The 27,810-nt window shown below is 47.3% G+C and overlaps 1 protein-coding gene and 1 pseudogene across 1 annotated transcript; one reads left to right on the forward strand and one right to left on the reverse strand.

Annotated features, from left to right (window-relative positions):
- Positions 1 to 1,894: 1,894 nt before the first annotated feature.
- Positions 1,895 to 25,435, forward strand: LOC119846054 (ferritin light chain-like). The gene is made up of 3 exons (XM_043506670.1): positions 1,895 to 1,899; positions 16,862 to 16,870; positions 24,995 to 25,435. The coding sequence occupies exon 3, from the start codon at positions 25,026 to 25,028 to the stop codon at positions 25,266 to 25,268; it is 243 nt and encodes an 80-aa protein (XP_043362605.1). The 5' UTR covers positions 1,895 to 1,899; positions 16,862 to 16,870; positions 24,995 to 25,025; the 3' UTR covers positions 25,269 to 25,435.
- Positions 25,436 to 25,455: 20 nt separating this feature from the next.
- On the reverse strand, positions 25,456 to 27,323 carry LOC119845740 (annotated as a pseudogene).
- Between the last annotated feature and the right edge of the window lie 487 nt (positions 27,324 to 27,810).

Genomic DNA, 27,810 nt, shown 5'->3' on the forward strand with positions numbered 1-27,810 from the left:
TCCCAAGCCGCTGTTCTGCCATTGCAATTGGAAATGAGATTACTGAACAGATACATCTGACTCCGTGCACTTGGAAGATACCACAGCATGGGTGCTGTTTGGAGCTACCACAGAGACCTGATTCTCCACTCCACTCACATGCAGGTGTGTAGATCAGGAGTAACTCCACAAAGCGGGTAGAATTATACTTGGGTAAATCATGAGTAACCCCATGCAATCAAACCAACGTAAAACTGGTGTAAATGAGAGGGGAATCAGGTCCTAAAATAAGAGAGAAGATGGCCATTCTCTCTATCTCCCTTGCCATAATCTGGGAGCAAAGGAGCTTTGGACGTAACCAAGACCCCTCCCCTTTAGACTCCTTGAACCTGCCACCTCTGGCTTTATTTCAGTGACACACATCCTTGACTGTGCCATGTACACTTGTGTCTTGGCTCCATATATGTTCCACCAGGAAGATGCCTTAGTAGGAGGTACAATACAGCCAGGTCCTCTGGCAGCAAAGTAGCTTTGAAGAGTTACCACTGAAAACCTTCTGACAGCAGAATCGAGCAGGTAAGAAAGGGGAGCTCTGCTAGACCTTTGGGGCCTGATTCTAATCTGACACACATGGGTGTAAATCTGCAGCGACTCCAGTTAAACGGATGGTCTGACACTACAGGAAAACTAGTGTAAGAGAGATCAGAATCGGGGGACTTCCCGCCCAGAATCAGAATACTTCTCACCCAGCTTTACTCAGCATGCCCTAGTCGTAAGCTAGGGGAAATATATAGAGCTGCCCTCCTCCATCCTATCCTTCTTGTAACTAATCTGGGGCTCTGATGCATCTTCCCTTTGCTGTAGATTGATTCAGCACCCTCGCCTCTTGCTCATTCGCATTCCACACCTGTCGGCAAGTACCATAGGCAGCAAGGTTTTCACACTACAAAGTGCATCTGTGAAAGACAACAGAGCACTCCGCTGACTCACCGGGCTCCGCCTGGCTCAGCCCTGCAGAGATTTAGTTGACGGGTTGTCATCAGATGTGTAGTCAGGGACATAGCAGTTCTCTAGCACGTAGGGAAGGGAAAATAAGAACGGCCATACTGGGTCAGACTACAGGTCCATCTAGCCCAGTAGCCTGTCTTCCGACAGTGGCCAATGGCAGGTGCCCCAGAGGGAATGAACAGAACAGGGACTCATCACGTGATCCATCCCCTGTCGCCCAATCCCAGTTTCTGGCAAAAGAAACAGAGCTAGTCACAGAAATGGGAGGTTTTTCCCTCTGTGGAAAATTTAAATGGGAAAAAAAACAAAAACACATTTCAGTTTCTTTGAAATTTCCAATGGAAAAAACTTTTGCATCATGCTTGCTGCACCCCTTCTGTGCATATAAAGGTTTTACTTACACAGAAAGCGTCGCTGGGTTCAGTGGTGTTTACGCACCAGTGCATAGATGACTCATGAGTACCGGGCTGCAGGATTCAACCCGTCGAACCTGAATCTCCACTGCCCTGCAACTTATTTTGTCCTTTACACCAATGTAACATAGGTGTAAAACAATTCACACTTCAGCAAGAGCACGCTGCACTGGTGTAAATGACCGCCCAAGGGAGCAGAGAATCAAGCCCTTTCGGACAGATCCTTGGTGTCAAATCAGCACACTGCCACTGATTTCAGTGGAACCTTGCCCATTTACACCTGCTGAGGATCCAGGCCTCTCTCTTAAGTGGAGCAGGGTCTTGAAGCAAGATCTCCTACATCCCAGGTGAGTGCCCCAAGCGCTGGGGGCCAAAGACTATTGGGTTATTCCTACAAAGGGGAACAGCTTCAGTGGGAGAGTTAGGGAGAGACCCAGGCCACAACATCCCATCATACAGTGGTTAGGGCATTCTCCTGAGATGTGGATTCCGGTCTCTGGTCCACAACAGGCAGAGGGCAGACGTGAAACTAAGTCACACACATCTTGGCTGAGTGCCCTAACCTCCAGGCTAGAAATTGAGGAGGAGGAGGGGACCCGCATTTTCGAGGTGGGGGTAGGAGAGAGAGGGTTTAGATATCTAATTTCAGGAGAGGATTCACAACTATGAATCCCAAGGGGAGACAGGCATCTCCCTCCAACCTAGATTTAGGCACCTAACTCCCGTTGGCATTTAGGCCCCACCTCTTGCCCCAACGTTTCCTATTGGCTAATTCAGGCAGCCCTCCCCACCCACCCCCCTTTGGTGAATCCTATTCTTGGGCACCTAACTCTCCCCACGCATCCCACAGGGAGCCCGGGCCTCTAACTCGGGGTTGCAAATTCCATTGGGCTGCAGTATCACAGCGCCTAAGTCCTCTTTGTGGATCTAGCCCTCCATCTCAAGGTGGTCTCTCTGCAGGAGTTAGAGATGCCTATCAGACTTCTATGGGGACTGAACTTTTCAGTATCTCCTAGGTAGCTACATAATAGGCCTGTTTCAACACTGGACTGTAAGTTAGCCCAATAGAAATTATTCTTCCTCCATGGGCAGGAGAATCCAGAAAGCCCTCGGATACTGTAGTGATGGGCACGATCTAAAAACCTAGAAAGTGTCGGACAGAGAACCCACTTGGGCAAATTTAGAACCCATTTGAAAAGGTGGATTCTAGATTTGGGACAGAGTTTAAGATGAGATCTTTAGAAAGCCATTATGTTTCAAAGCATACTCCCAGAGAAGTTAGGTACAAACGTAAATACTCTTGCTGGAAGGTTGCAATATAACACTCCTTTATTACTTAGAATTCAGACCACCACCGCAAGAACCCAGAAACAGGGAGAGACAAAGCAGGCTGCTCCCAAAGGCAGAGCAGTACAACTCACCACACCTTGCTGTAGACTGGCTAACAGCAGACTGACGGCTGGTAGGCCCAGATTGCATGCTTCCCTATAGAGTCCCCTGGCCTGCAAGCAGGACCAGGAAAAAATCCTGAAATTTAAAGTGACAGCTTACAATTTTAAAAACACCTTTCAGTACACCACAAAAGCATGTTTTAATAGCTAGCATGTTTTAACTCCCAACACTGAGTCTTTTAAGCACAGGAAGGACATGGCTGTGGTGAAGGCTCAGACTGGAGAGTCAAGAGAGTCAAGGTTTTTGTAAAGGGAAATCATGACTCACCAATCTATTAGAATTCTTTGAAGGGGGTCAACAAGCATGTGGACAAGGGTGGTGATCCACTGGAAATAGTTTTCTGATATAGATTTTCAGAAAGCCTTTGACAAGGTCTCTCACCAAAGGCTCTTAAACAAAGTAAGCTGTCATGGGATTAGAGGAAGGATCCTCTGATGGATCAGTAACTGGTTAAAACAATGGTGGGCACCTGCGGCCTGCATGCAGCCCATCAGGGTAATCTGATTTCAGGCCATGAGACATTTCACTGACGTTGGCCATTCACAGGCACGGCCCACCAACAGCTCCCAGTGGCCGTGGTTCACCATTCCCGGCCAATGGGAGCTGCGGGAAGCAGCAGCCAGCACATCCGGGTCGCCGCTTCCCACAGCTCCCATTGGCTGGGAACAGCAAACTGCCCCACTGCGGGGGGCTGTGCCTGTGGGTGGTCAACATCAGCAAAATGTCTTGCGGTCCGCAATTAGATTAGCCTGATGGGCCGCCTGCAGTCTGCAGGCCGCTGGTTGCCCAAAGCTGGATTAAAAGATAGGAAACAAAGGGTAGGAATAAATGGTCAGTTTTCAGAATGGAGAGAGATAAATAGCGGTGTCCCCCAGGGGTCTGTACTGGGACCAGTCCTAATCAACATATTCATAAATGATCTGGAAAAAGGGGTAAACAGTGAGGAGGCAAAATTTGCAGATGATACAAAACTACCCAAGATAGTTAAGTCCAAAGCAGACTGCACAAAGTTACAAAGGGATCTCACAAATCTGGGTGACTGGGCAACAAAATGGCAGATGAAATTCAATGTTGATAATGCAAAGTAATGCACATTGAAAAACACAATCCCATCTATACATATGAAATGATGGGGTCTAAATTAGCTGTTACCACTCAAGAGCTCTGATCTTGGAGTCATTGTGGATAGTTCTTTGAAAACATCCACTCAATGTGCAGCGACAGTCAAAAAAGCAAACAGAATGTTGGGAATAGTTAAAAAAGGGATAGATAATAAGACAGAGAATATCCTGTTGCCTCTATATACATCCATGGTGTGCCCACATCTTGAATACTGTGTGCAGATGTGGTCACCCCATCTCAAAAAAGATTTACTGGAATTGGAAAAGGTTCAGAAAAAGGGCAACAAAAATTATTAGGGGCATGGAACAGCTTCCATATGGAGAGAGATTAAATAGACTTGGCCTTTTCAGCTTGGAAAAGAGGCTACGAAAGGGGGGATATGATAGAGGTCTATAAAATCATGACTGGTATGGAGAAAGAGAACAGCAAAGTGTTATTTACTCCTTCTCATAACACATGAACTAGGGGTCACCAAATGAAATTAATAGCAGCAGGTTTAAAACAAATAAAAGGAAGTATTTCTTCACACAGTCTACGTGTGGAACTTCTTGCCAGAGGATGTTGTGAAGGCCAGAAGACTGTAACAGGGTTCAAAAAAGAACTGGATCAATTCATGGAGGATAGGTCCATCAATGGCTATTAGCCAGGATGGGCAGGGATGTTGTCCCTAGCCTCTGTCTACCAGAAGCTGGGAATGAGCGACAGGGGATGGATCACTTGATGATGACCTGTTCTGTTCATTTCCTCTGGGGCACCTGGCATTGGCCATTGTCGGAAGACAGAATACTGGGCTAGATGGACCTTTGGCCTGACCCAATAGGGCCATTCTTATGTTCTGAGAGATCTGGGTTTTGTCTACCATCCCCTGTGAGATTTTGGGCAAGTCCCATCACTGCTTAGTGCCTCCATTCCCCCATCTGTAAAATGAAGCTAGGCACTGTGCAAACACAGAATAAAAAGATGGTCCTTGCCCCAAAGGCCAACAAATCTAAGCCTCTCGGCAAGTGGGGAGCATCCTTGTGACAATTAGCATTGGGCTTTTCAAAGAATTTAGGCACCTGAATCCCAGAGTTACTGTAGTTAGGCTCCTCTGAAAAGCCCTGCCTAATTTATGAACATTTGGGGGGTGCTCAGGACTAGTGTAATACCACTACAATAAAATGGGTCAGAGAAAGCCTGGGCTGCCCAGTTGACTAATGAAAATTCTGCAAGGCTATAGTCACAAAGAGGAGAAACCAAGAAGCTATTTTTGAAGAAAAGTAAAACACTGTCCCATTAGGACAGGAGCCACGAAGCTGCAATTTACTAAGATGGCAAATTGCAGGGTTAGGACAAGAGTTAACAACCATGAGACAGAAATATGAAGGTGGAGCCTAAGCAGCGATGAAAGACGACTATTAAAGAAAATTGCAGGCACACCTAGGCCAGTCATTGTTACAGCTTCCAGAGAACAAAGGAACCCCTGGGCTTGCAATGAAGGTTTTTCTTAATGCACTAAACTACTTCGTTAAGATGTAGCTTACCAGCAACACCTTCCCTGTGGGAACTGGTGTCACTCATGGCCCTCTATAAATACTTAATAAATAATCATAAAAGATTATACACCTTTGTCTGATTGTGCATTAGCATTAACCTCCCTACGTGTCTAGTATTTTCCGACTACAGGAAATCAGCATTTCTAGTCCTCTAGAAGATTTAAGGCCCGTTTCTCTTCTGCTTTGCATTTTACAGCATCGTTTAGTTATAGCTTTGAAAGCCAGAAGTGACTGCTCCCGTCTAGGACTCGTCCATGAAGAGCAGTAATGCACATGATGGGGATGCGATTTGCTGTGCATTGATTGATCCATGTAGACCCTCCTGCAGCCTATGCTGTTTGAAACTGTACTACATTATTTTCCTATTTTCGATGACTCCGACTCAAGGAATATTTCCATCACACCTCTGAACAACATACTAACCCAATGAGACCTTCCTACCAACACTACAAAAAGAAGGATTCTGGGTGGACTCCTCCTGAAGGTCAAAACAGACTAGACTTCTACATAGAGTGCTTCAGCCGATGTACACGGGCTGAAATTGTGGAAAAGCAGCATCACTTGCCCCATAACCTCAGCCGTGCAGAACACAATGCCATTCACAGCCTCAGAAACAACTCTGACATCATAATCAAAAAGGCTGACAAAGGAGGTGCTGTCGTCATCATGAATAGGTCAGAATATGAACAAGAGGCTACTAGGCAGCTCTCCAAAACCACTTTCTACAAGCCATTACCCTTTGATCCCACCGAGGGTTACCAAAAGAAACTACAGCATTTGCTCAAGAAACTCCCTGAAAAAGCACAAGAACAAATCCGCACAGACACACCCCTAGAACCCCGACCTGGGGTATTCTATCTGCTACCCAAGATCCATAAACCTGGAAATCCTGGATGCCCCATCATTTCAGGCATTGGCACCCTGACAGGAGGATTGTCTGGCTATGTAGACTCCCTTCTCAGGCCCTACGCTACCAGCACTCCCAGCTATCTTCGAGACACCACTGACTTCCTGAGGAAACTACAATCCATCGGTGATCTTCCTGAAAACACCATCCTGGCCACTATGGATGTAGAAGCCTCTACACCAACATACCACTCAAAGATGGACTACAAGCCGTCAGGAACAGTATCCCCGATAATGTCACGGCTAACCTGGTGGCTGAACTTTGTGACTTTGTCCTCACCCATAACTATTTCACATTTGGGGACAATGTATACCTTCAAATCAGCGGCACTGCGATGGGTACCCGCATGGCCCCACAGTATGCCAACATTTTCATGCCGTCTTAGAACAACGCTTCCTCAGCTCTTATCCCCTAATGCCCCTACTCTACTTGCGCTACATTGATGACATCTTCATCATCTGGACTCATGGAAAAGAAGCCCTTGAGGAATTCCACCATGATTTCAACAATTTCCATCCCACCATCAACCTCAGCCTGGACCAGTCCACACAAGAGATCCACTTCCTGGACACTCCGGTGCTAATAAGCGATGGTCACATAAACACCACCCTATACAGGAAACCTACTGACCACTATTCCTACCTACATGCCTCCAGCTTTCACCCAGATCACACCACACGATCCATTGTCTACAGCCAAGCTCTACGATATAACCGCATTTGCTCCAACCCCTCAGACAGAGACAAACACCTACAAGATCTCTATCAAGCATTCTTATAACTACAATACCCACCTGCTGAAGTGAAGAAACAGATTGACAGAGCCAGAAGAGTACCCAGAAGTCACCTATTACAGGACAGGCCCAACAAAGAAAATAACAGAACGCCACTAGCCATCACCTTCAGCCCCCAACTAAAACCTCTCCAACGCATCATCAAGGATCTACAACCTTTCCTGAAGGACGACCCATCACTCTCACAGATCTTGGGAGACAGGCCAGTCCTTGCTTACAGACAGCCCCCCAACCTGAAGCAAATACTCACCAGCAACCACACACCACACAACAGAACCACTAACCCAGGAACCTATCCTTGCAAAAAAGCCCGTTGCCAACTGTTTACACATATCTATTCAGGGGACACCATCATAGGGCCTAATCACATCAGCCACACTATCAGAGGCTCGTTCACCTGCGCATCTACCAATGTAATATATGTCATCATGTGCCAGCAACGCCCCTCTGCCATGTACATTGGTCAAACTGGACAGTCTCTACGTAAAATAAATGGACACAAATCAGACATCAAGAATTATAACATTAAAAAACCAGTTGGAGAACACTTCAATCTCTCTGGTCACTCGATTACAGACCTAAGAGTGGCTATCCTTCAACAAAAAAACTTCAAAAACAGACTCCAATGAGAGACTGCTGAATTGGAATTAATTTGCAAACTGGATACAATTAATTTAGGCTTGAATAGAGACTGGGAGTGGATGGGTCATTACACAAAGTAAAACTATTTCCCCATGTTATTTCCCCCCCTCCCGCACCCCCCACTGTTCCTCAGATGTTCTTGTCAACTGCTGGAAATGGCCCACCTTGATTATCACTACAAAAGGTTTTCTTCCTCCCCCCCTCCTGCTGGTAATAGCTTATCTTAAGTGATCACTCTCCTTACAGTGTGTATGATAACACCCATTGTTTCATGTTCTCTGTGTATGTAAATCATCTCCCCACTGTATTTTCCACTGAATGCATCCGATGAAGTGAGCTGTAACTCACGAAAGCTTATGCTCAAATAAATTTGTTAGTCTCTAAGGTGCCACAAGTACTCCTTTTCTTTGTACTACATTAAAGTGCATTAGGGACATATCAGGAAGGTCTACAGGGACCAATTATGCGCAACACGTAGGTGCCCTTTAGAAATCACACCCCTGGTAGCGTGCATTACTTTTGCAGTAGACAAGTCCTTTCTCTGATCTTCGGCACATCAAAACGTCATACTGCTCTGTCCAATCAGAATGGCAGCATTTTGCACTCTTTCACAGCTGGACAGGAACCAGATTTTTCATTTCATGGGAAATGCTGCAGTTTTTACGTTTTTTCCACTGTGAAATAGAACAAATGTAAAGAGTTTTGAAATAGCCTGCAAACCAAAATTCACTTTGGCTCGATCAAAACATCTTGTTTCAAGCAAATCAAAACATTTTGTTCCGATTTTAACCTTTTACAAAACTTTTTAATGTAGATAATAAAATCAGTGAGTTTTATTCTGCAATGCCACCGCAAAATAAAAAAAGATCTGTTCCAAAAGTGTCAAGACAGGACACTTTGCCATTAGCAAAATGTTTCTTTTGGGTTCCCTCCCAATGCAAGTTAGTCTTCATTGACGTTTTGATTTTTATGAAAGTGGCATTTTTTGCCAAAAAATCCTTTAGATTAAAAGAAAGCTAACCAGCTCTGCATTCTTTGCAGACACATCAGTGACAACTCAAGATGCGAGGGAATGGTGGAATCAAGCCACTAACCTAGAAAGGAGGCTAAGCTGCAAAACTATGGATCTAAATTTAATTCGGGATTTCAAACTCCAGTAACCAAAATTAAAGAGATGGTGGTTGTATAAATTTGGGTCCTGGTTCAACACATTCTAAGCCAGGGCCAAATTCTGCTCTGATAGCTTGTGTAAATCCAGAATAACTCCACTGAAATCATTGGCGCGCCTACATATTTACACTGGCGTAACTGAACAGAAGTTGCCCCATTGCGAAAGATTAAACTCATTGCAGTACCTGTGGGATCCAGACCACTCAGGCCTGGCTTCAGCCCCATGTGAAGGGCCTGGGGTGAATTTAATCCAAAATTCACATTTGTTTCCAGCTCCAGCTTTTGAAACTCACACTCCCTTCTGAAAATCTGGGTGGCTCAGATTTGTGATCCAATTGAGGCCTGTCTCAGATTTCTACCAAGAAGTTAATGTGGGATCATCTGGAACTGCAGCAAACCTGAGAAGTTACACCGGGGCCCAAAAGGTTGGTTTCACTTTTTTGTTGCTGTTCAATTGGTCTCTCTCTCTCCCTCTCTGCACATTCCATTTCCATCTTATGCTCGAGATACCACAGCACTAAAGGCTGCAAGTGAGTATGTTTCCGGAATGGCCAAACCAGCAAACACTGGAGAACTTGCAAGACTGTCCAAACTCAAGTTATTTCCAGGCCAAAAGCCAGATATGCATGACATGCATGCACATTCAGTAGGCCTGTCCCAAGGTTCATAATATTCCATGTTTGCCTTAAAGCCCCAGCACCTGGAGTCATGTGACTACGTGAGACTGTTTTCATTTGTGTTTAAAAAGCTCAAAGAAAGAGAACCCAAAGTGTTGTGTTTTTTTTTAAGTCTCATGATTTGGAGGGGGGAGGGCTGATTTATGATTTTTGAACAGTTCAGGCTGACCGTAAAGCTGTTCACACATATGCCTGTTGCTGGTACCATGACTTAGACAAAGTTAGAGCCAAATACCTATCAGGAGTAACCTCATGGGTTCTGGTTTTTGCCCTGGAGTCTTGAACCCAGCCCCATGCCTAGCTGCATTTGTGCGTCATCCTGACGGGAAAAGAAGACGGAGAGTGAAAGTGGGGAGAGGGGGCTGGTTGCAAAGCAAGAAGCTGTTCCAGCTTGAAGGGAGCTCCTCGTTTGCCAGCAATGCCACCTACAGGCTGCTGCTCTTTTCTTGTTGGGCCTGCCAAAACAAAGCACGCAGCTGGCTGTGAACCGCTGATGCAGCCTGGAGATTAGAGGTTTTCCCTGAGTAAGCAGCCCAGGGGCCCAAGCCAGCAGCCTGCTTTCCGTTTCCTAGTGGGGAAAGAAGGGATGCTCTTTAGCCACGCTCTAGATACTTATAACGAAGATCCTCAGCTGCAGTGAATTGTCAGCGCTCCACTGGTTTTACCAGAGCTGTGACAACCGATGTCAGCCGAGGATCTGCCCCCCGCCCTCTACAAGGAGATTCATGGACAGTGAATCAAAGGTTGTGCCTCCTTGTTCCTCGGAGGAGGATTCACCCTAGCGTGAGAACTGCTGCCCTCTGTCCCTCCAGCAGATCTGCCAAAGACACCTACAGAATCAGCAGGCGGCATATTGCCAGAGGGTTCCCCTGGGGCTTCGGTTGCATGGAGCGCTCTGCATGGGTGCCCCGCCCGGGGGGTGAATGAGACCCACCATCAGGCATAATTCCCTCCAGGGATGGGACAGCATAGAGGAACCAGCCTTAAGGAGGCCATTTCATCTCCTCACTGGAAAAACATGTTTGTGACCCAGATTTCAGGGGCCTCTCTTTTTCCCCCCCCCTCTCTTTACAGGATCCTGGAGGGCCCTGTGGGTTTCTTTGCCATGTCAGACATGCCTTCTAGAGCGATCAACTTGTCAAGAGACTGAATGGTTCCAATCTCCAGCTGTGTTCATCTTGCTTCTGTTCTGCAGAGAGATGCAGGCAAGTTTGTCTTCAAGGACCAGGCTTGACAGACAGACAACTGAAAAGCTTAAAGATACCGTAAAGTGGATACTTAAGACAGGCGATTTGCCTGCTGGACATGATGGTCCGTAGTGCTACTTCCACTGTATATTGAATCCATGTTTGTTTCTTCCTCTTTAACATTATATGACCAAGACCTGGGAAGGCTTAAGAAATTTCAGAAAAACTGGAACATGATGGATGTTACAAGCGGCACAAATCCAGACCAGGTGCAACATTCCTCCTCCCACTTCACCCGTGCCACCATCTCCTGCCTTCCAGCCCCTTACCTGCATCCCACTCTCTCTCGCTTGTCCTTTTTGTGGTACTTTCAGACCCAGTTCTGGGGACCCAAACCTGCCACCCTTTTCTGTGGGAGTAGCCAGTCCCCAGACTGACAGTCCCATTGACCTCAGTGACTCTCCTGGGCAGGATGAAGGAAGGTATGCCATGGCATTCATTTGCCATGGAATGGGGTCTTAAATCACTCCTGTTGAACTGTGGCCAGAGCCCACGGTCACAGAAAGAGTGGAGCACCCAGGGGAGCATGGATGTCCCAGTACACAGAACAATAATAGAGCAAAATAATTAACCAATCCATTTGCAGATACCTAGAAGATAATAAGGTGATAACTAATAGTCAGCATGGATTTGTAAGAACAAATCATGTCAAACCAACCTACTAGCTTTCTTTGACAGGGTAACAAGCCTTGTGGATGGGGGGGGAAGTGGTAGATGTGATAGATCTTAACTTTAGTAAGGCTTTTGATACGGTCTCACATGACCGTCTCATAAACACACTAGGGAAATACAACCTAGATGGAGCTACTATAAGGTGGACGCATAACTATTCTCTGGGAACGGTATTCCAACCAGTTATCAGTGGTTCACAATCATGCTGGAAGGGCACAATGAGTGGGGTTCCACAGGGATCAGTTCTGAGTCCAATTCTGTTCAATATCTTCATCAATGATTTAGATAATGGCATAGAGTACACACTTATAAAGTTTGCAGATGATACAAAACTGGCAGATAAGATTAAAATTCAAAATGATCTGGACAAACTGGAGAAATGCTCTGAAGTAAATAGGATGAAATTCAATAAGGATAAATGCAAAGTACTCTACTTAGGAAGGAACAATCAGTTGCACATATACAAAATGGGAAGTTACTCCCTAGAAAGGAATACTACGGAAAGGGATCTGGGGGGGGGGAGGTCATAGTGTATCACAAGCTAAATATGAAATCAACAGTGTAACACTGTTGCAAAAAAAGTGAACATCATTGTGGGATGTATGAGCAGGAGTGCTGCAAGCAAGGCACGAGAACTAATTCTTCCGCTCTACTCCATGCCGATTAGGGCTCAGCTGGAGTATTTGTGTCCAGTTCTGGGTGACACATTTCAGGAAGGACGTGGACAAATTGGAGAAAGTCCAAAGAAGAGCAACAAAAATGATTCAAGGCCTAGAAAACACAACCTATGAAGGAAGATTGAAAAAACTGGGTTTGTTTAGTTTGGGGAAAAGATGACTGAGGGAGGACATGATAACAGTTTTCAAGTACATAAAAGGTTGTCACAAGGAGGAGGGAGAAAAATTGTTCTTAACCTCTGAGGATAGGACAAGAAGCAATGGGCTTAAATTGCAGCAAGGGAGGATTAGGTTGGACATTAGGAAAAAACTTCCTGTAAGGGTGGCTAAGCACTGGAATAAATTGCCTAGGGAGGTTGTGGAATCTCCATCACTGGGGATTTTTAAGAGCAGGAGAGACAAACACCAGTCAGGGATGGTCTATAATATTTAGTCCTGCCATGAGTGCAGGGAACTGGACTAGATGACGTCTCAATGTCCCTTCCAGTCTTATCATTCTATGTCAGCGGAGAAATGTGCTGCGCGGAGCTGGTGATAGCAGCATCTGATTTCCACCCCTGCCATAGAGCGACAAGAGAGGGAAGTAGCCAGCTCCCCCGCTGCCCTACAAGGCTGCATTCAGCCCTATATCCCTGCAATCCCCGGTGCTCATTCTCTTGCTGTAGTGCCATGCATTTGATGCTGATGCATGCTCCTTTTCTTTAAGATCCTGCTCGGAGCACTAATATTCAAGCTCATTTGGGATCCTCGCTGCTGCTACCCAGCCTGCCTGTGCAGGTCAAACGGATTGCCCAAGGCCAAGAACTCAGCCTGTTCCTCTGACACCTGCTGCAGCTGTTCCGTTTTTGCAGGAAAAACTACTGGCAGGGGTAGTACAATTTGGTCAGACTCGCGCTGGGGCTGATGCAAAGCCAGCAGGACCCGTGCCTGAGGGGTGAGAGAGCAGAATTTTGCCCCGGGTGTTTTAATCAAGGGCTGGATTGGCCCCAGGCCGGCCAGCTCAAGCAAGAGGCAGCACGCAGAAAAGCAGGGTATAGGCAGACATTCAGTTCTTGTTTCCCTCTTGCTCCAGAGGGGAAGGAATCTGCACCCCGTTGGCTCAGCTCAGCTCGCCCAGCCTGCCCACACAAGCGTCTGCGTACTCAGCAACCTTCCCTGCATGTACACACCTGTATGGGAAGGGGCGTAGCAGCCCAGCCTCAGTTGCTCCCCGTTTGGTGATGCAGGTAGACTCAGGGGAGCATGGGGATTCCTCTCAACTTCACCCATGGGGCCATTCAGCAGAGCTCACAGCTGAGCCATGGGAGATCTTTTGCCCAGGTGCACGGCGGGAGCGTAGGGCAAGGACCCCAGTGGAATTCAGCCTGATTTACAGTGGGGCGAAGTGAGAGGAAAATCAGGCCCTCGAGTGTTTACACTGAGCTTGTTCCAAGAGCTTTCCCAAGACACTTTGCTCAGCATCAGAGTGTCTGGCACACGGCATTGGGCCTTCTTTGTTCTCTAGTTTCAGTTTGTACTATTTGGCACGTGGAGGAAAGTCCGAGCCGAATCCTGACTCCAAGGGAGTTACTCCTGGATGCGAACGAGAGCAGAATCCTGATAACATAAAAACACTTACTACCAGGCATAGTCCTATTAACCTCATTAGTTCTACTGGAGTCAGCCAATGAGGTTACTCAGGATACAAAGTCGTATTCTCAGCTTAACGTGTTTGTAGAATTGGGCCCAAAGTCATTAATAAAATAATAATAAATTGTTATTTATTATTACCACCTAGCTTGAATCTAGCACTTATCAGTAAGTCTCAACCTGCTTCATTATTCCCATTTTATAGACGGGGAAACTGAGGCATGGGGCAGTGACATGACTACATTAGCCCTACAGTTCGCCTTCTCTGTATACTTATCCTTAGTGATCTAAGATGTAGGCCGGGTCTGTGCTAGAAAAGGTTTGCCAATATAGCTACCCCAGTATACACAGCTTATACTGGGGGTGGGGGAGTGCTGTTTCCGGTGCAATTTATACTGGTTCCCCAAGCAAAAGCACTTGTATTGAGCTGGTCAAAATTCTTCTGAAATGTCAGAGAATTTCAAAGTGTCAAACTATTTGAAATTTCTAACAGGAGAGGGAAGAAGGGAGGGGAATTTCAAAATAAATTCCGCTTCCCTTTCCCACTCAACCAGTCCTAATCTAGAAACTAGAGCATAAGACTAGGGCCCAGAACTCCTGGGTTCTCATCTTGGCTCTATCAAGGATTTTTCTTGTGGGCTTGGGTTCGCAGGACAGATCAGGACACAACCTGGTGCTTCAGTTTCCCCGTCTGTAAAATGTGCATTCAGTAATGCTGTCCTGTCACAGCAAGATCTTCTGTATTATATTCACATACAACTTTACCAAGCCCCATTGCCATCAATGGACAGACTCCCATTCACTTTAATGGAGCTGGATCAAACCCAGAATCCTACTTGCAAATAGCATGTTGTTCTCTTGCTCAGAGCAAGTTCCAAATGCTAACTTTAGACCGGAATATTCTATTCTCTAGAGCCAAATTCTCTATTCTCAGTCCCAAAAATTTTTCTGTGGCACCCCCACATTACCCCATAATGGAACCTGTCTGCACCCCGCCCTCCGTTTGCTACAGTCTGGAGCCAGGGCCGGGCCAGAGCTAGGGTCAGGAGCTGGGGCTGTGAGCAGAGTCGCAGCTGGAGCCCGAGCTGCAGTCCAGAACCAGGATCATGGTCATGGGCTGGGGCTGGGAGTGGAGATTGGGATTGGGAGCCCGGATCCAGGAGCCAGGGGCGGGGCTGGAAGGCAGCCGGGAGCAGGGTTGTAGCCACAGCCAGGAGCCCGGCCAGGAGGTGCTCCCTCCCCACCCCCTGTGGGGGCTGGCCCAGGCCCCATGGTGCCCCCCAAACATTCCTCAGCAGTCCCCAGTTTGGAAACCACTGCTCTTATAGGCTCCTAATCACATTTATCACCACAGTATCCGAGCCCCTTCTCGTCATGCATTAAGCAATGTGACCAACATCTGTCACGTTCGTTCTCTCCTTAGCTGTAAAGTCATCATGCATTCCTCTAAAACTTGAGGCAACTCCCCCTTAGGTTGCTGACTCCCCAGTTGAAAACCTCTGTGCCACTTAATTGCTAGTTTATCATCAATCTCGAAACCCAAGAAGAAAGCAGAGGATATGATCCTGTTCTCTGTTGCAAACATCTGTGTCTGTATTTCCAGTGTCCCCCCTTTAAAAATCTGCCACCTGTCCCCCACTGCTACAACAGTAACAAATCTGCATAGAAAAGTAGGGCCAGAAAAGACCTCGAGAAGTCATCTAGTCCACAGTTCCATGCTGAGGCAGAACCTCGTACACCAGACCATCCCTGACAGGAGGACGTCTAACCCATTCTTAAGACCCTCCAGTGATGGGGACTTCACAACCTCCATTGGTAGCTTATTCCAATGCATAACTAGCCTTTGAGTTTGAAGGTTTTTCCATCATAAATCCAGGCAAATGCCACCACTGAGAATTCATGGCGCCGTAGCTTTTTCTTGTTCCCCGGGTGCATGTCATTTCCTTGAACACACATCCCAGTGTCTGCACAATTCTCATGTTGTTCTGAGGAACGTGTAATCTCCTTGGCAGTTAGACCAATTTTTATTTATGAGGGAGCTGTCTATGGAAGAATAAAGACAGGTTACACAAAATTCACACTCAGAGGCATGGATTTTCCATTCGCACAGCTGCCAGCAAGCTCCCTGGAGCTTTAAATAAAGACCGCCTCCCCAATCCAGATCTCAACAGCGCTCCAGTGTTGGCCAAATGACCATGGAAGACAATGAGGCAGCTGTGGCTTATGCTGGCAGGGCTACGGAAGTACAAGCAATATAGTGAGAAACGTCATTCGATCGGCAACATGGGGGATAGAGAAAAGCGCTTGTAGAACCAGAAGTGAGGGAGAAAGAGCTGATTGATAGCCCGTCCAGCCAATCAGAGAGAGTGGGGTGGGATTTCCCCTCCCCACAAAGGGTTCTGGGTGGAGAAGCTTTCTATAAAAGACAGGGGCTTCCAGACAGGAGTCAAGAGTTGCAGGACAAAAGGGCTATTAGGATGGGCTTGGGCCTGTGAGAGTTATGGAGGTTATTCCTTGTGACTGTTTTCCCCCCCTCTTTTTTAAAAAATAAATCTTGATTTATTTTTTAAACCACTCTGAACTGGGATTTTCCACCTTATCGGACAACCAGGCTGCTACAGTCTGCCAGGACATGCATGCAGATCTTCGTCCCAGCGATTTGCTGCTGTATATATTGTAGTGTAAGCCACAGGTAAGAATGTGTTCTAAGACTCCCTTGTCTTATCTTGCTCCTTCTGGAGGTCCCCTGTTCAGTCCTTCATGTGTTGGCCAAGAGGATGGGTATAACAGCAGCATGAGACTCCAAATGAAGGAGACGAGACCACATCCTTCAGTTCTTTAATGCTGCCAGAATCAAAGTGGCACCTGCCTCCTCTGTGGATGGCATTACCGCCAAGACCATTTTGTTTAACTTTCCTCTAATACCTCAAGGAGGAAGGATAGCCTAGTGAGCAGAGCTAAGGGCTGGCACTCCAGAGAACTGGGTTCTAGTTTTTCTTCAATGATCTTGGGCAAGTTCCTTAATCTATTTTGTGCCTCAGGTCACCCATCTGTAAAATGGAGCTAGTCTGTTGGGGTGGGGGAGTTGTGCATCTAGAGTCTATCAGGTGCTCAGATCTAACTGGGATGAAGGCTAGAGAGAAATCACACCAGCCAGTGGAAGTGGGGGCACCCATGGCGATATGTATCAGAGGGATACCCCAATGACTTTCTGGGCAAAATCCTGGTAAAGTTGCATGGACGATATTTCAGTAGATTCAAGAATAGGTTAAAACAAGCATTTCCCCCTGTAATGAGCTGATTAAAATGTCTGCGTCTACTCTGAAATTGCTTAATATCAAGAACCCCCAAAGGATTCAGCTCTATGATCCCCAGCTCAAGAAGCGTAATCCTCTGAAACAGCCTTGCAACTGCAGCATCCAATTCTCACCTGGTCTACACCAAACTAGTTCCGTTGTCTGCAATGGCGTTAGGTCAATTTGCATCAGCTGAGGATATGGCCTATGTTCCCTGGAGGGTCTGTTCAGGGAGTACAAGGTGCGTTTTTGTCTGTAGGGATTTCCTTAGCATCCAAATTCTTCTCTCTCAAATTCTGCACCGAGCCCACTGGGTTGGGGAACACGTGAGGGAAAAATCTGGCCCAGGGGGTTGACTGAAAGGTTCTGAAACCTTGGATAGCACAGGCAGTATGGCCTGAAGAGAGAACTACTACCAGTAAGTGCAAGCACAACAGCCGACACTCCAGGCTTGAACTGGTGACGGGAGCAGACACAAAAATTCCCATCCCACAAAAATTGGAGTGAAATTTTTTTCCTGTAATGGATCAGGACAAAGTTTTCACAAACCAAACATTAAAAACAAAACAGTTGGTGTATGTCAATGTTTGGTTCAATTTTGACCATTAATTTATTTATTTTTCGGTCTACAACTAGCTTAGATTTCAAAACAGAAAGTCACTTTGAAGTAGAAAACTGGATTTGTGTTTAAATGTTGAAATCAAAAATGTTAAAAAAAAATTCAAACGTTCATCCAAGCCGATCTTTTCCCTGGAAAAGGATGTTTCTACAAATCAGCATTTTCTGATGAAAAATGCTTTGTAAAAGAATTCCCAGCCAGCTGTACTGGCAACCTTCAGAGCTAAAAGCATGAGCTGCTGTAGCTTGAGAGAAGGCTCTTTAGCTGAAGCTCCAACAGACTCCTATCATCTGCTGATCAGGCACGGATGGGAACCTGCAACATGCATTCCCCAGTGGTTAGGCAAGTGCATCTAGAATAGCAAGCCAGATGCTCACATGATTTCAGGGTTGGACTGAGAAGCACAGCCCCAAGGACTCACATCTGCTTCTGGCAATTCTGCTTCCATTGAGGTCAGCATGGGAAATTGCAGTGGATCAGTGGAATATAGTGTAGCATGTACATTTTATTTAACATGTGCATAGTCGTCTAGCCAAGCGATGGCATCTTCAGTGGCATGATGCGGTTCTCCTAGGCCACCGCTGGACCTAGTCAGCGGGCATTCCTCGACAATGTGCATCATTGTCTGTATTGCGCCACAGCTGCACAAAGGGATGTCACGAAGGCCCCAGCAATACTGGTTGGCTGCATAGAGACCTTGCCCAGTCTGGAACCTGTTCAACAGGGACCATGGGCGATGGGTCAGGTCAAAACCAGGCAGGCAGATTGTGAGGTTGATGACGAGGGACCGGTTGGGGATTATTACAGATATCCATTCCTCTCACCAGAGTGTTTCCGTCCTAACATCCTGGCATGGCAGATGAGACCATAATGGGCGACGTGACGGCAATTGTGCAGCTGGTGGTTTAAAAAGGTCATTGTGCCATGGCAGGCTTGAGTTGGCACATACTTTCTCCAGTAACTTGAAACCAGCATGAACATGAAACCACCAAACAAAACTAGCAGCCTTTTCCTTCCTTTTAAGGAAAGAAAGCCTGACAGTGAAGCGAGAGGAACCCACCGAGTGAAGGCCATGCTTGGGTGGATGACACAAGAAAAATCCCTCTGTCTCATTCCAGGAAGACAATTACACCTGAACTTGCTCTGACTGCATTTCTCCCCTGGACCCAAACCAATTCATTGGAGAATTTGTAGGAATGACACAGCCTGAGGTAAGATACAAGGGGGATGACAAATGCTTTGGAAGAGATCTTCCTCCATAGAGACAGAAAAGATCATTGACCTAAGCAACAATACTAGGACTCTTACCATCAAACCAACACGATTTAGAAATACAGATCTATACAAACCCCACCAATACAATACTTTCTTCCCCCCTACCCCACAAGATAAGTGGAGAGGTAGGTAGGAAGGCAGGCAGCCAAGCCGATTTAAAAATATATACATAATTTTTCACAGAAAGCATTTGCAAAGAAATCTTCTAATTTTGTTAGAAAAATATCTCAACAGAAATTTTTCAAACTAGGTCTGGCAGGTGGGTGAAGAGAGAGAAAGAGAGAGAGGTTTCAGAGTAGCAGCCGTGTTAGTCTGTATTCGCAAAAAGAAAAGGAGTACTTGTGGCACCTTAGAGACTAACAAATTTATTAGAGCATAAGCTTTCGTGAGCTACAGCTCACTTCATTTCCACCAAATGCATCCGATGAAGTGAGCTGTAGCTCACGAAAGCTTATGCTCTAATAAATTTGTTAGTCTCTAAGGTGCCACAAGTACTCCTTTTCTTTTTTTAAAGAGAGAGAGGGAGACTCTACCATATTTAAGATTCTTTTTCTCTTTGTTTATAGAGAGCTGTTTTTTGGCATCATGGACAGCCACACGTTATAGCAAGATATCTATTGTAAAGACAGTCTACTGGACAATAAGCAAGAGTGTGGAAGAAGAAATGCTTGTTCTAGTCACTTGTCTGAGCCTTGCTACAATTTTACTTGCACACGTCAGAAACACACTTCGGTACATGGAGGCTTGTGAGCAGTAGTTATTCAGCGCCAACGGTCAGCTGCTATCTTCACTGATGCCTCAGGGCTTGAACCAGAGACCACCAGAGCCATGCTAAAGACCCAAGGGTACCTACTGCTGTACAAAAGAAAAGGAGTACTTGTGGCACCTTAGCCCTGGTCTACACTAGGCGTTGAGGTCGAATTTAGCAGCGTTAAATCGATGTAACCCTGCACCCGTCACAAAGTTCCATGAAAGTGCCCTTATGAATGCGAAAGTTTCGCAGCCACTGGGAATCATCCCAGATCTGTGACACTATGTGGTCCCACCAGTCTGTGCTTGTTTCCCCAAGCCCAGAATCGGCGTTCCACCGCATGAACCTGCCCCATTAGCACCATGATGCCCACATTGCCAGGGCACGTGCTTTGAGAGAAGTCTGTGTCCATGTCCTCATCACTCTCATCACTGCACTGACGTCGCCTACTCACCCAGTTTCGCTTTGCCAGGTTCTGGTGCTGCATATACTGCTGGATAATGCGTGTGGTGTTTAATGTGCTCCTAATTGCCAAAGTGATCTGAGCAGGCTCCATGCTTGCCGTGGTATGGCGTCTTCACAGAAAAAAGGCCGGAACGATTGTCTGCTGTTGCCCTGACGGAGGGGCAACTGATGACATGGCTTACAGGGTTGGCTTACAGGGAATTAAAATCAATAAAGGGGGTGGCTTTGCGAGAAACTGAATGGCCACCTCAAGGATAGAACTCAAAACTGGGTTTAGCAGGCTGTTGATTTCACAGAGGGAGGGAGGAGAAAATGAATACAAAACAAATCTGTTCTATTTCTTGTTTTGAGCCACTTCATCTATCTTTATACATCATGCTGGCAGCAGACTGTGCAGTACGACCGCTAGCCATCGTCACCTCCTGGGTGCTCAGCAGAAGATGGTGCAGTATGACTATTGGCCATCATCTTCAGCTAGCTGCAGATTAAGAGACTGTGCACTGCCGGTAGGACTCAATCGCCATGAGACGAAACAAGGGAAATGACCTGGCTGAGTCACTCCCATGTTTGCCCAGGTGCCCGGTTAAAAGAGCACCCAGGACTACATCGACGACGGCTACCAGTCATACTGCACTGTCTGCTGCCAAAAGGCAATAAACTGCTGCTATGTAGCAATGCAGTACCACGTCCGCCAGCACCCAGGAGACATACGTTGACGGTTAGCTGAGCGGACTCCATGCTTGCTGTGGTATGGCGTCTGCACAGGTAACTCAAGAAAAAAGGTGCAAAACGATTGTCTGCCCTTGCTTTTACGGAGGGAGGGAGGGAACGGGGGCCTGACGATATGTACTGCGGGAACTGTGGGATAGCTACCCACAGTGCAAAGCTCCGAAAGTCGACGGTTGCCTCGGTACTGTGGACACAGTCCGCCGACTACATGCACTTAGAGCATTTGTGTGGGGACATACACACACACACACACACACTTGACTGCATAAAAACGCTTTCTACAAAACCGACTTCTATAAATTCGACCTAATTTCGTAGTGTAGACATACCCTTAGAGACTAACAAATTTATTTGAGCATAAGCTTATGCTCAAATAAATTTGTTAGTCTCTAAGGTGCCACAAGTACTCTTTCTTTTTTGCGAATACAGACTAACACGGCTGCTACTCTGAAACCTACTGCTGTAAGAGACTCGCATCCTCTGGGGAGTAGACACAGGAGGATAGGCATGCATATGCTGTTTTGGCCTGGAGTTTGCATCTTGTTAGGTCCCTAACCCTAGCCAACAGCTGCTTCAGGAAAACACTCAAAGGGAGGATCCAGAGATATGGGAAAACTGCAAGTGAAGAGCCCTCTGGTAGAGAGGAGATAGTGAATCAAAAGTCTCACAGATTGTCAGCACATGGTCCTGCACCTGTTCCCAGTGGCGAGACATCATTACCTACAGCCACATTTTTACCTTGTAATTCTCATGGAGATCTAGACACCCTAATGTGCTTTCCACATTGCTATGCTATACACACACACACACACACACACACACACACACACACACACACACACACCACAAAATGGCCACCTGTCCAGGTTTTCCCAGGATCTTCCCTATTTTGAGGTAGTTGGGAAATCCATAGGGGCACTCAATGCACGCTGCCAGCTGTCCAGTTTTACAGGCTCCGGACCATCCCAGAGCTCCTGGGCTTTTGGACCTCGAAGGTGACAAGCCTCATGGAATGTCCCCTTCAGACTAGACTCTAGAGGCAGGGCATCTACCTATTAATTTGGGGTCTGGATTCCGAGCAGAACCAACCCTTTCCCAAAGTTCGGGGGGGCTCAGTTTTCAGCCAGCTCTACTGCCTAAACATTGTGCTGTTGTTGTTTGGGGGTGGGGGGGAGGGGTTTAACCCAGAAAAGTGGTTTTTCCTGTAAAACGAACATTTGCAGGGGGAAATCTCCCTTTTCATTGAATTTTTTCATGCTTTCTTTGAAAATGTTGGTTTGCAGAAAGCAGAAATCAAAAATTCAGGGGGTATATTTTTCCATTTGGTTTGGGTGGGTTAAACTACAAAAACCAGAAACAAATTGTATCACAGCCTATAGGACATTAAACTATTATGTGCCATCAGCAGGGAATAGGAGGGAACAAGTGCCACTAAGGCCCATACAATGGCAGGGAATGATTAAGTGAGATATGCCCAGATAATCCCAGAAAGTGACCCGAATTTGCTGCAAAGGAAGGAGAAAAAAACACCAAGATCACTGGCAATCTGACCTGGGGAAGAGTCCCTCCTGACCCCACATATGGCCATCAGTTAGACCCTGAGCATGAACCAGCCAGCCACACACCTGAGACAGAGAATGCTCAGTGCCACCTCAGAGCATTGCATCAACCTACCATGTGTCCCGTCTCCAGCCGTGGCCAGTCTTAATGGTTTAGAGGAGGGAGGCTGAAAAACCCCAGCAATACATGTGGCTTTGTGTGTGACATCAGAAAATCTGGAGTCATAACCCTGCCTTTGCCACTGATTCACTATGTGGCCTTGGGCAAAGGGCTTAATTCTTCTGTGCCTCAGTTTTTCCTGAGGAAGTCTGTAAAATGGGGCTGATGAATCTGGGACCTGGCTCATAGGGTTTTAATTGCCAGATGCTCACAGTGTCCATGGTTTGCTGCTACAATAAACCATGTGAAACACTGCAATAAAGATGATATTGCAGCATCACTTACAAACCCGACATATTTCCCATACTGATTTCTTGATACGCAACAAATTCCATGTAACATTCAGCTCCAGTATTTTCTCCCAGGGTTTTGGCTTGTCTTTGAGCAGCCAAGCTAGCCCGGACCTGGAAAGGCCATGTCAAAAATCTGCAGGCTGAAACCAACAGAAGACATCTGGCTAAACACAGGTTTTAAACATCAACCGGCATTTTGTCCTGCTGCTCTGATGTCCGTAATCAATGCTCTGCCGCCGTTAGCCAGGAAGGGATATCCTGTCACAGCAGCATCATGAATGAGACAGACTTTTCTGCCTGGGCTGATATTTTAGTTCACGAGCCAGATTTGCAAGAGCACTCAGCCCCCAACCAGCCATTCTCCACTGGGGTCCGGGGGGGGGGGGAATTTCTCAAGAGGAGAGGCTGGGTGCTGCTTCACTACTTAAGAGCCTAAATGGAAACTGAGCTCTTTGGAAAAGCTGGAGCTAAAATGTGTAAAAATATGGTGAGTTAGAGGACGGGGAGAGGGGACCAAAATAGGGAAGCGTTGGAAAAAACCCAAAGTTATTCCCCCTCCCCCACTAATCAATTGTTAAACTCCAGGATCTGGATCCAATTCTGACCTCACTTACACCTCTGCTAACCTGGAGTCACTCAACTAAAGCCTAAGGGGATGATTCCCGATTTAAACTGGTGTAAATGAGATCAGAATCCAGGGCTCTACTTTGAAACCCAAGGTCCTGATTCTGATCTCAGATTCAGTTACTCCATGGGCATCACTGGGGTGAAAATGGTGCAAAACCAGCATGAGGTTGGAATCTAGCCTGACTGGTGGGCCTGACAGTAAACTAGCATAATTCAACATAGCTCCATTGACTTTAAGGGAGCTACCATCATTTACACCAACCCAGGATCTGGTTTCAGTTACTACCATAGGATCTAGAGTAGCTCCGCCACATTCAATGAGCTAAATAACTTCCTTTACCCCTGAACTCTCTGAATACCTTCATAATTATACTTTGCATTAACAGGCACTCCGAGGTAAGACGCTAGTGTTTTATAGGAAGTAATTCTCACAGCCATCCTCTGAGCAGGTAACTTACCATAGGTGGCGAAACCAAGGCAAGGGAGGGGAAGTGACTTGTCTAAAGTAATTAGTGGGAGAACGAGGATGGGAACTACTAGACCACAGTGATGTTACATCTGTTACATCTTCGGTAATGAGGTGCATAATAGTTAGGAGCCTCTAGGCTTTAGCAACCAATATATAAGATGCAAAGGAATTGGATCATTGTTCCTATATATATTCATATTCTCTCTCTCTCTCTCTCTCTCTCTCTCTCTCTCTCACCCACACACACACACACACACTTAGGCCTTCCTCAGTAATTGCATGTTCTCACTCCCCCAAAATTCACCCCTAGGATCAGCTGGGGAAGGGACTTTCCTCTTCAAAGTAGCTGCTTGGATTTAGCCAATCCATGTCAGGAAAGAGCTGTGTGATACAGCCCAGTAATAGGAAGAAACTGATCAGAACATCCAGGCTAGAAAGTGAATGGGAAAATGTTCTGTACCTGGACAAAATTATCTTTGCCCTGGGGTGCTGAAGCTAGGCAGGGGTTTTCAGTTTTGTTGAATGGCTTTCCGCACCCCACTATAAAAATTGTTCCAATGCCTCTGCCTTTGTCAGTTTCACATTTGATCCCTGGAGATATGGGAGGCCCTCTGGGGCAAACAGAGTGACAGCTCCCATCTAAATCCCCTAGGATTGTGTGTTTACCCAGGCAATTTTAGACCCCGAAGCGAGGATGCCTCTGGTTACTTTCAGAGAGGGGAGGAAATATGACCGCTGAACAAGCTCACCCTGCTGCATTGTAACACAAACACAATCTCCAGACTCAACTGAAACTCCAGAACAGTTTCTTGCTGGTGGAAACCTGAGCAGGACAAGTGGGGGGAACGGGGCGGCCGCCATGGACTTCGCCCTGAAGCTGGAGAAAACCATCAACAAGGCGCTGTTGGACCTGCGCAATGTGCCCATGAGCCACGCAGACCCACACATGTGCGATTTCCTGGAGACCCACTACCTGGACGAGAAGGTGAAGTTCCTCAAGAAGCTGGGCAACCATGTGACCAACTTGCGGTGCACCGGGGCAGCCAAGGGGGGTCTGGGCGAGTATTTCTTCGACCAGCTCACCCTGCACGACAGTAGCTGAGCCTCGAGCTGCCCACGGCACCAGCCCTTTAGATCCTGCTGCCCAGCTGGGCCAGAGCCCTGTGCCTGCCGAACATGGGATACGCACCCCTCCGCCCCGCCTGCCGATCCTGGGGTGACCCAGCCCCTCCAAAGTCTGTAACCAGCATTGAATAAAAGCTTGGCATTTAAAAAAAAAAACCCACACCCTGCTTCTTTTTTTTTTCTCCTTTCTTTTTTGACTTAAATAGCCTTTTTATTATACTAGCAGCAGCTTCGCAGGTGCACTGAGTTCACCAGGGACAGGGTAGGGATGGGGCCAGGCCAAGACCTCAGTCTTCATAGTGGCTGAGCCGGGCAGGCTGGTGCCAGGTCTCCACCCCCTCCAGGAGGTACCAGATATCACTGGAGGCTCCCAGCAGCAGCTGCCCCATTCCCTGCATCACAGCCGAGGCTGCTCGCAGCACCTGCCTCAGCACCTTTCTTTATTTTAAATCTTCTACTCATAGAATACCAGGGTTGGAAGGGACCTGAGGAGGTCATCTAGTCCAACCCCCTGCTCAAAGCAGGACCAATCCCCAATTTTTGCCCCAGATCCTAAATGGCCCCCTCAAAGATTGAACTCACAACCCTGGGTTTAGCAGGCCAATGCTCAAACCACCTTCTTGGGGCCCAGGCTCTTGAAGTCGCAGCTCATGGAGTCGAGCCCGTAGAACGTGGCCTTCACATGGAGGCTCCTGAAGAGATCGCGGGGGCCCAGCTTGTAGACGTCGAAGGTGATGCAGGCGATGTCCTGGCCCTGCTGCGGCCGCTCCTGGCTCCGCCCCTAGGCCCGGGCCCCTCCCCGCGGGGGGCTCCAGCTCTGCCTGGGGCCCAGCAGCATCAGGACTGTGTCGGGGGGCAACGCCTGGAAAAAGGCCTCGCTGTCCCATTCTCCTCCAGCACCAGCCCCGCCACAGCCTTGGCCAGCAGCTCCTGCAGGGTCTCAGCCATCAGCCTCATGCAGCCCCCAGCTGGTGGTTGCAGACACGGAAAGGGCGCTGGGGGAAGCCACGGGAGGCCCAGACCCGACGGGTGAGCTCCGAGCCGGCGCCGGACACTGACTGCAGCAGGGAGGAGGGGGCCAGGGCGCTGACGTAGTCCATGGCATTAGAGGGGTGCAGGTGGGGTCCTTGTCTTGGGGGTCAGGGCATCTGTCCCGTGTTAGACTCCCCCGTTCGCAACCAGATTTTTCCTTTTCAGCTTCATGTCCGTGGTTCTGCTTCACACACACATGCTAACAAACAATGCTGGCCTCATTCAAACATCAACATGCTGCAAGGATTGCAGTGTGTCCAACATATAGTCATGAGGCAATCTCCAGTGAACAAGGGGTTAACTTCAGCGCATCTTCTCCCTCCCCCTACACTGGGGCTCAGGGGATGAGCTATAAGAATAGCTACCTGGAAGCGGAGAAGACAGACTGCCTCTGGAAAGGGAAGTTTCCACTGGGGGCGGGGGCGGTCATTAGGTTCAGTTTCTCCCTGTTAGGCTCTTTGGTTCCCCCCCCCACAAAAATATTGTCCTCTAACTCTCAGGAATAAATCTGGTCTGATCTTGATTCCACGGGCGTCGATCAGGAGTGACTCCCTCAAAGTCAGCAGCTGTACACGGGAGGAAGCATGATCGGAATCCAGACCTGGAGGTCTGCTCCTGAATCAGTCCATCACCTCAAACCCTTTTTAAAGGGGTTACATAAGGAACCAACCCAAAATAGCCTTTAATATAGGTATGTGCCTCAAACCCTGAGCACCTCTGAATGGCAAGGTGGGGGAAGGGGATGGAAATATGAACCCTGCTCTGGATCCAAATTGCAAACACCCCCAAAGCGTAAACAAGCCCAACCAACTCCCTAAGTGCCCAAGAACCCAAAAATGCAATGGTTCAGAATCTTGCCGTTTTGCATCGAGCCCATGTCTACGTTAAAACAAACTGCAGCTAGAATCGGATGGAGGGAACAGAATGGACTAAACGCTCGATGTCCCCCTGTGGCCAGGTGGCCCCATGAATCAGGTGACAGAGGAGCTGCCCTCTTCTCCATCCACCCCAAGCACCATAGAATATCAGGGTTGGAAGGGACCTCAGGAGGTCATCTAGTCCCACCCCCTGCTCAAAGCAGGACCAATCCCAACTAAATCATCCCAGCCAGGGCTTTGTCAAGCAGGGCCTTAAAAACCTCTAAGGAAGGAGATTCCACCACCTCCCTAGGTAATGCATTCCAGTGTTTCACCACCCTCCTAGTGAAAAAGTTTTTCCTAATATCCAACCTAAACCTCCCCCACTGCACCAGGGCAGGATTGATTGCCCCCTGCAGCACATTCCCCAATGTTCTGTCCAATCTAGTCTTAACACCCTGTGCACCAGAGCGCCACTTGGCTAAGACTTCAAAGAAGTAGGTAAGAGTGACCCCTACAGGGCACAGGCATTATTGCAGGATGATGCTTCCCGTGAAGCATAGTTAAGTACACAGTGAAGCTTTCTCCCATTTCATTTTCACTCCAGGTTTTATAAGCCAGGAATTTTAA

The sequence above is a fragment of the Dermochelys coriacea genome, chromosome 20 (genome assembly GCF_009764565.3).
Source record: "Dermochelys coriacea isolate rDerCor1 chromosome 20, rDerCor1.pri.v4, whole genome shotgun sequence".
Classification (NCBI taxonomy): Eukaryota; Metazoa; Chordata; order Testudines; family Dermochelyidae; genus Dermochelys; species Dermochelys coriacea.

Excerpts from the sequence above, each read along its gene's own strand:
- LOC119846054 (XM_043506670.1), top strand. The coding sequence starts at position 25,026 with ATGGACTTCGCCCTGAAGCTGGAGAAAACCATCAACAAGGCGCTGTTG.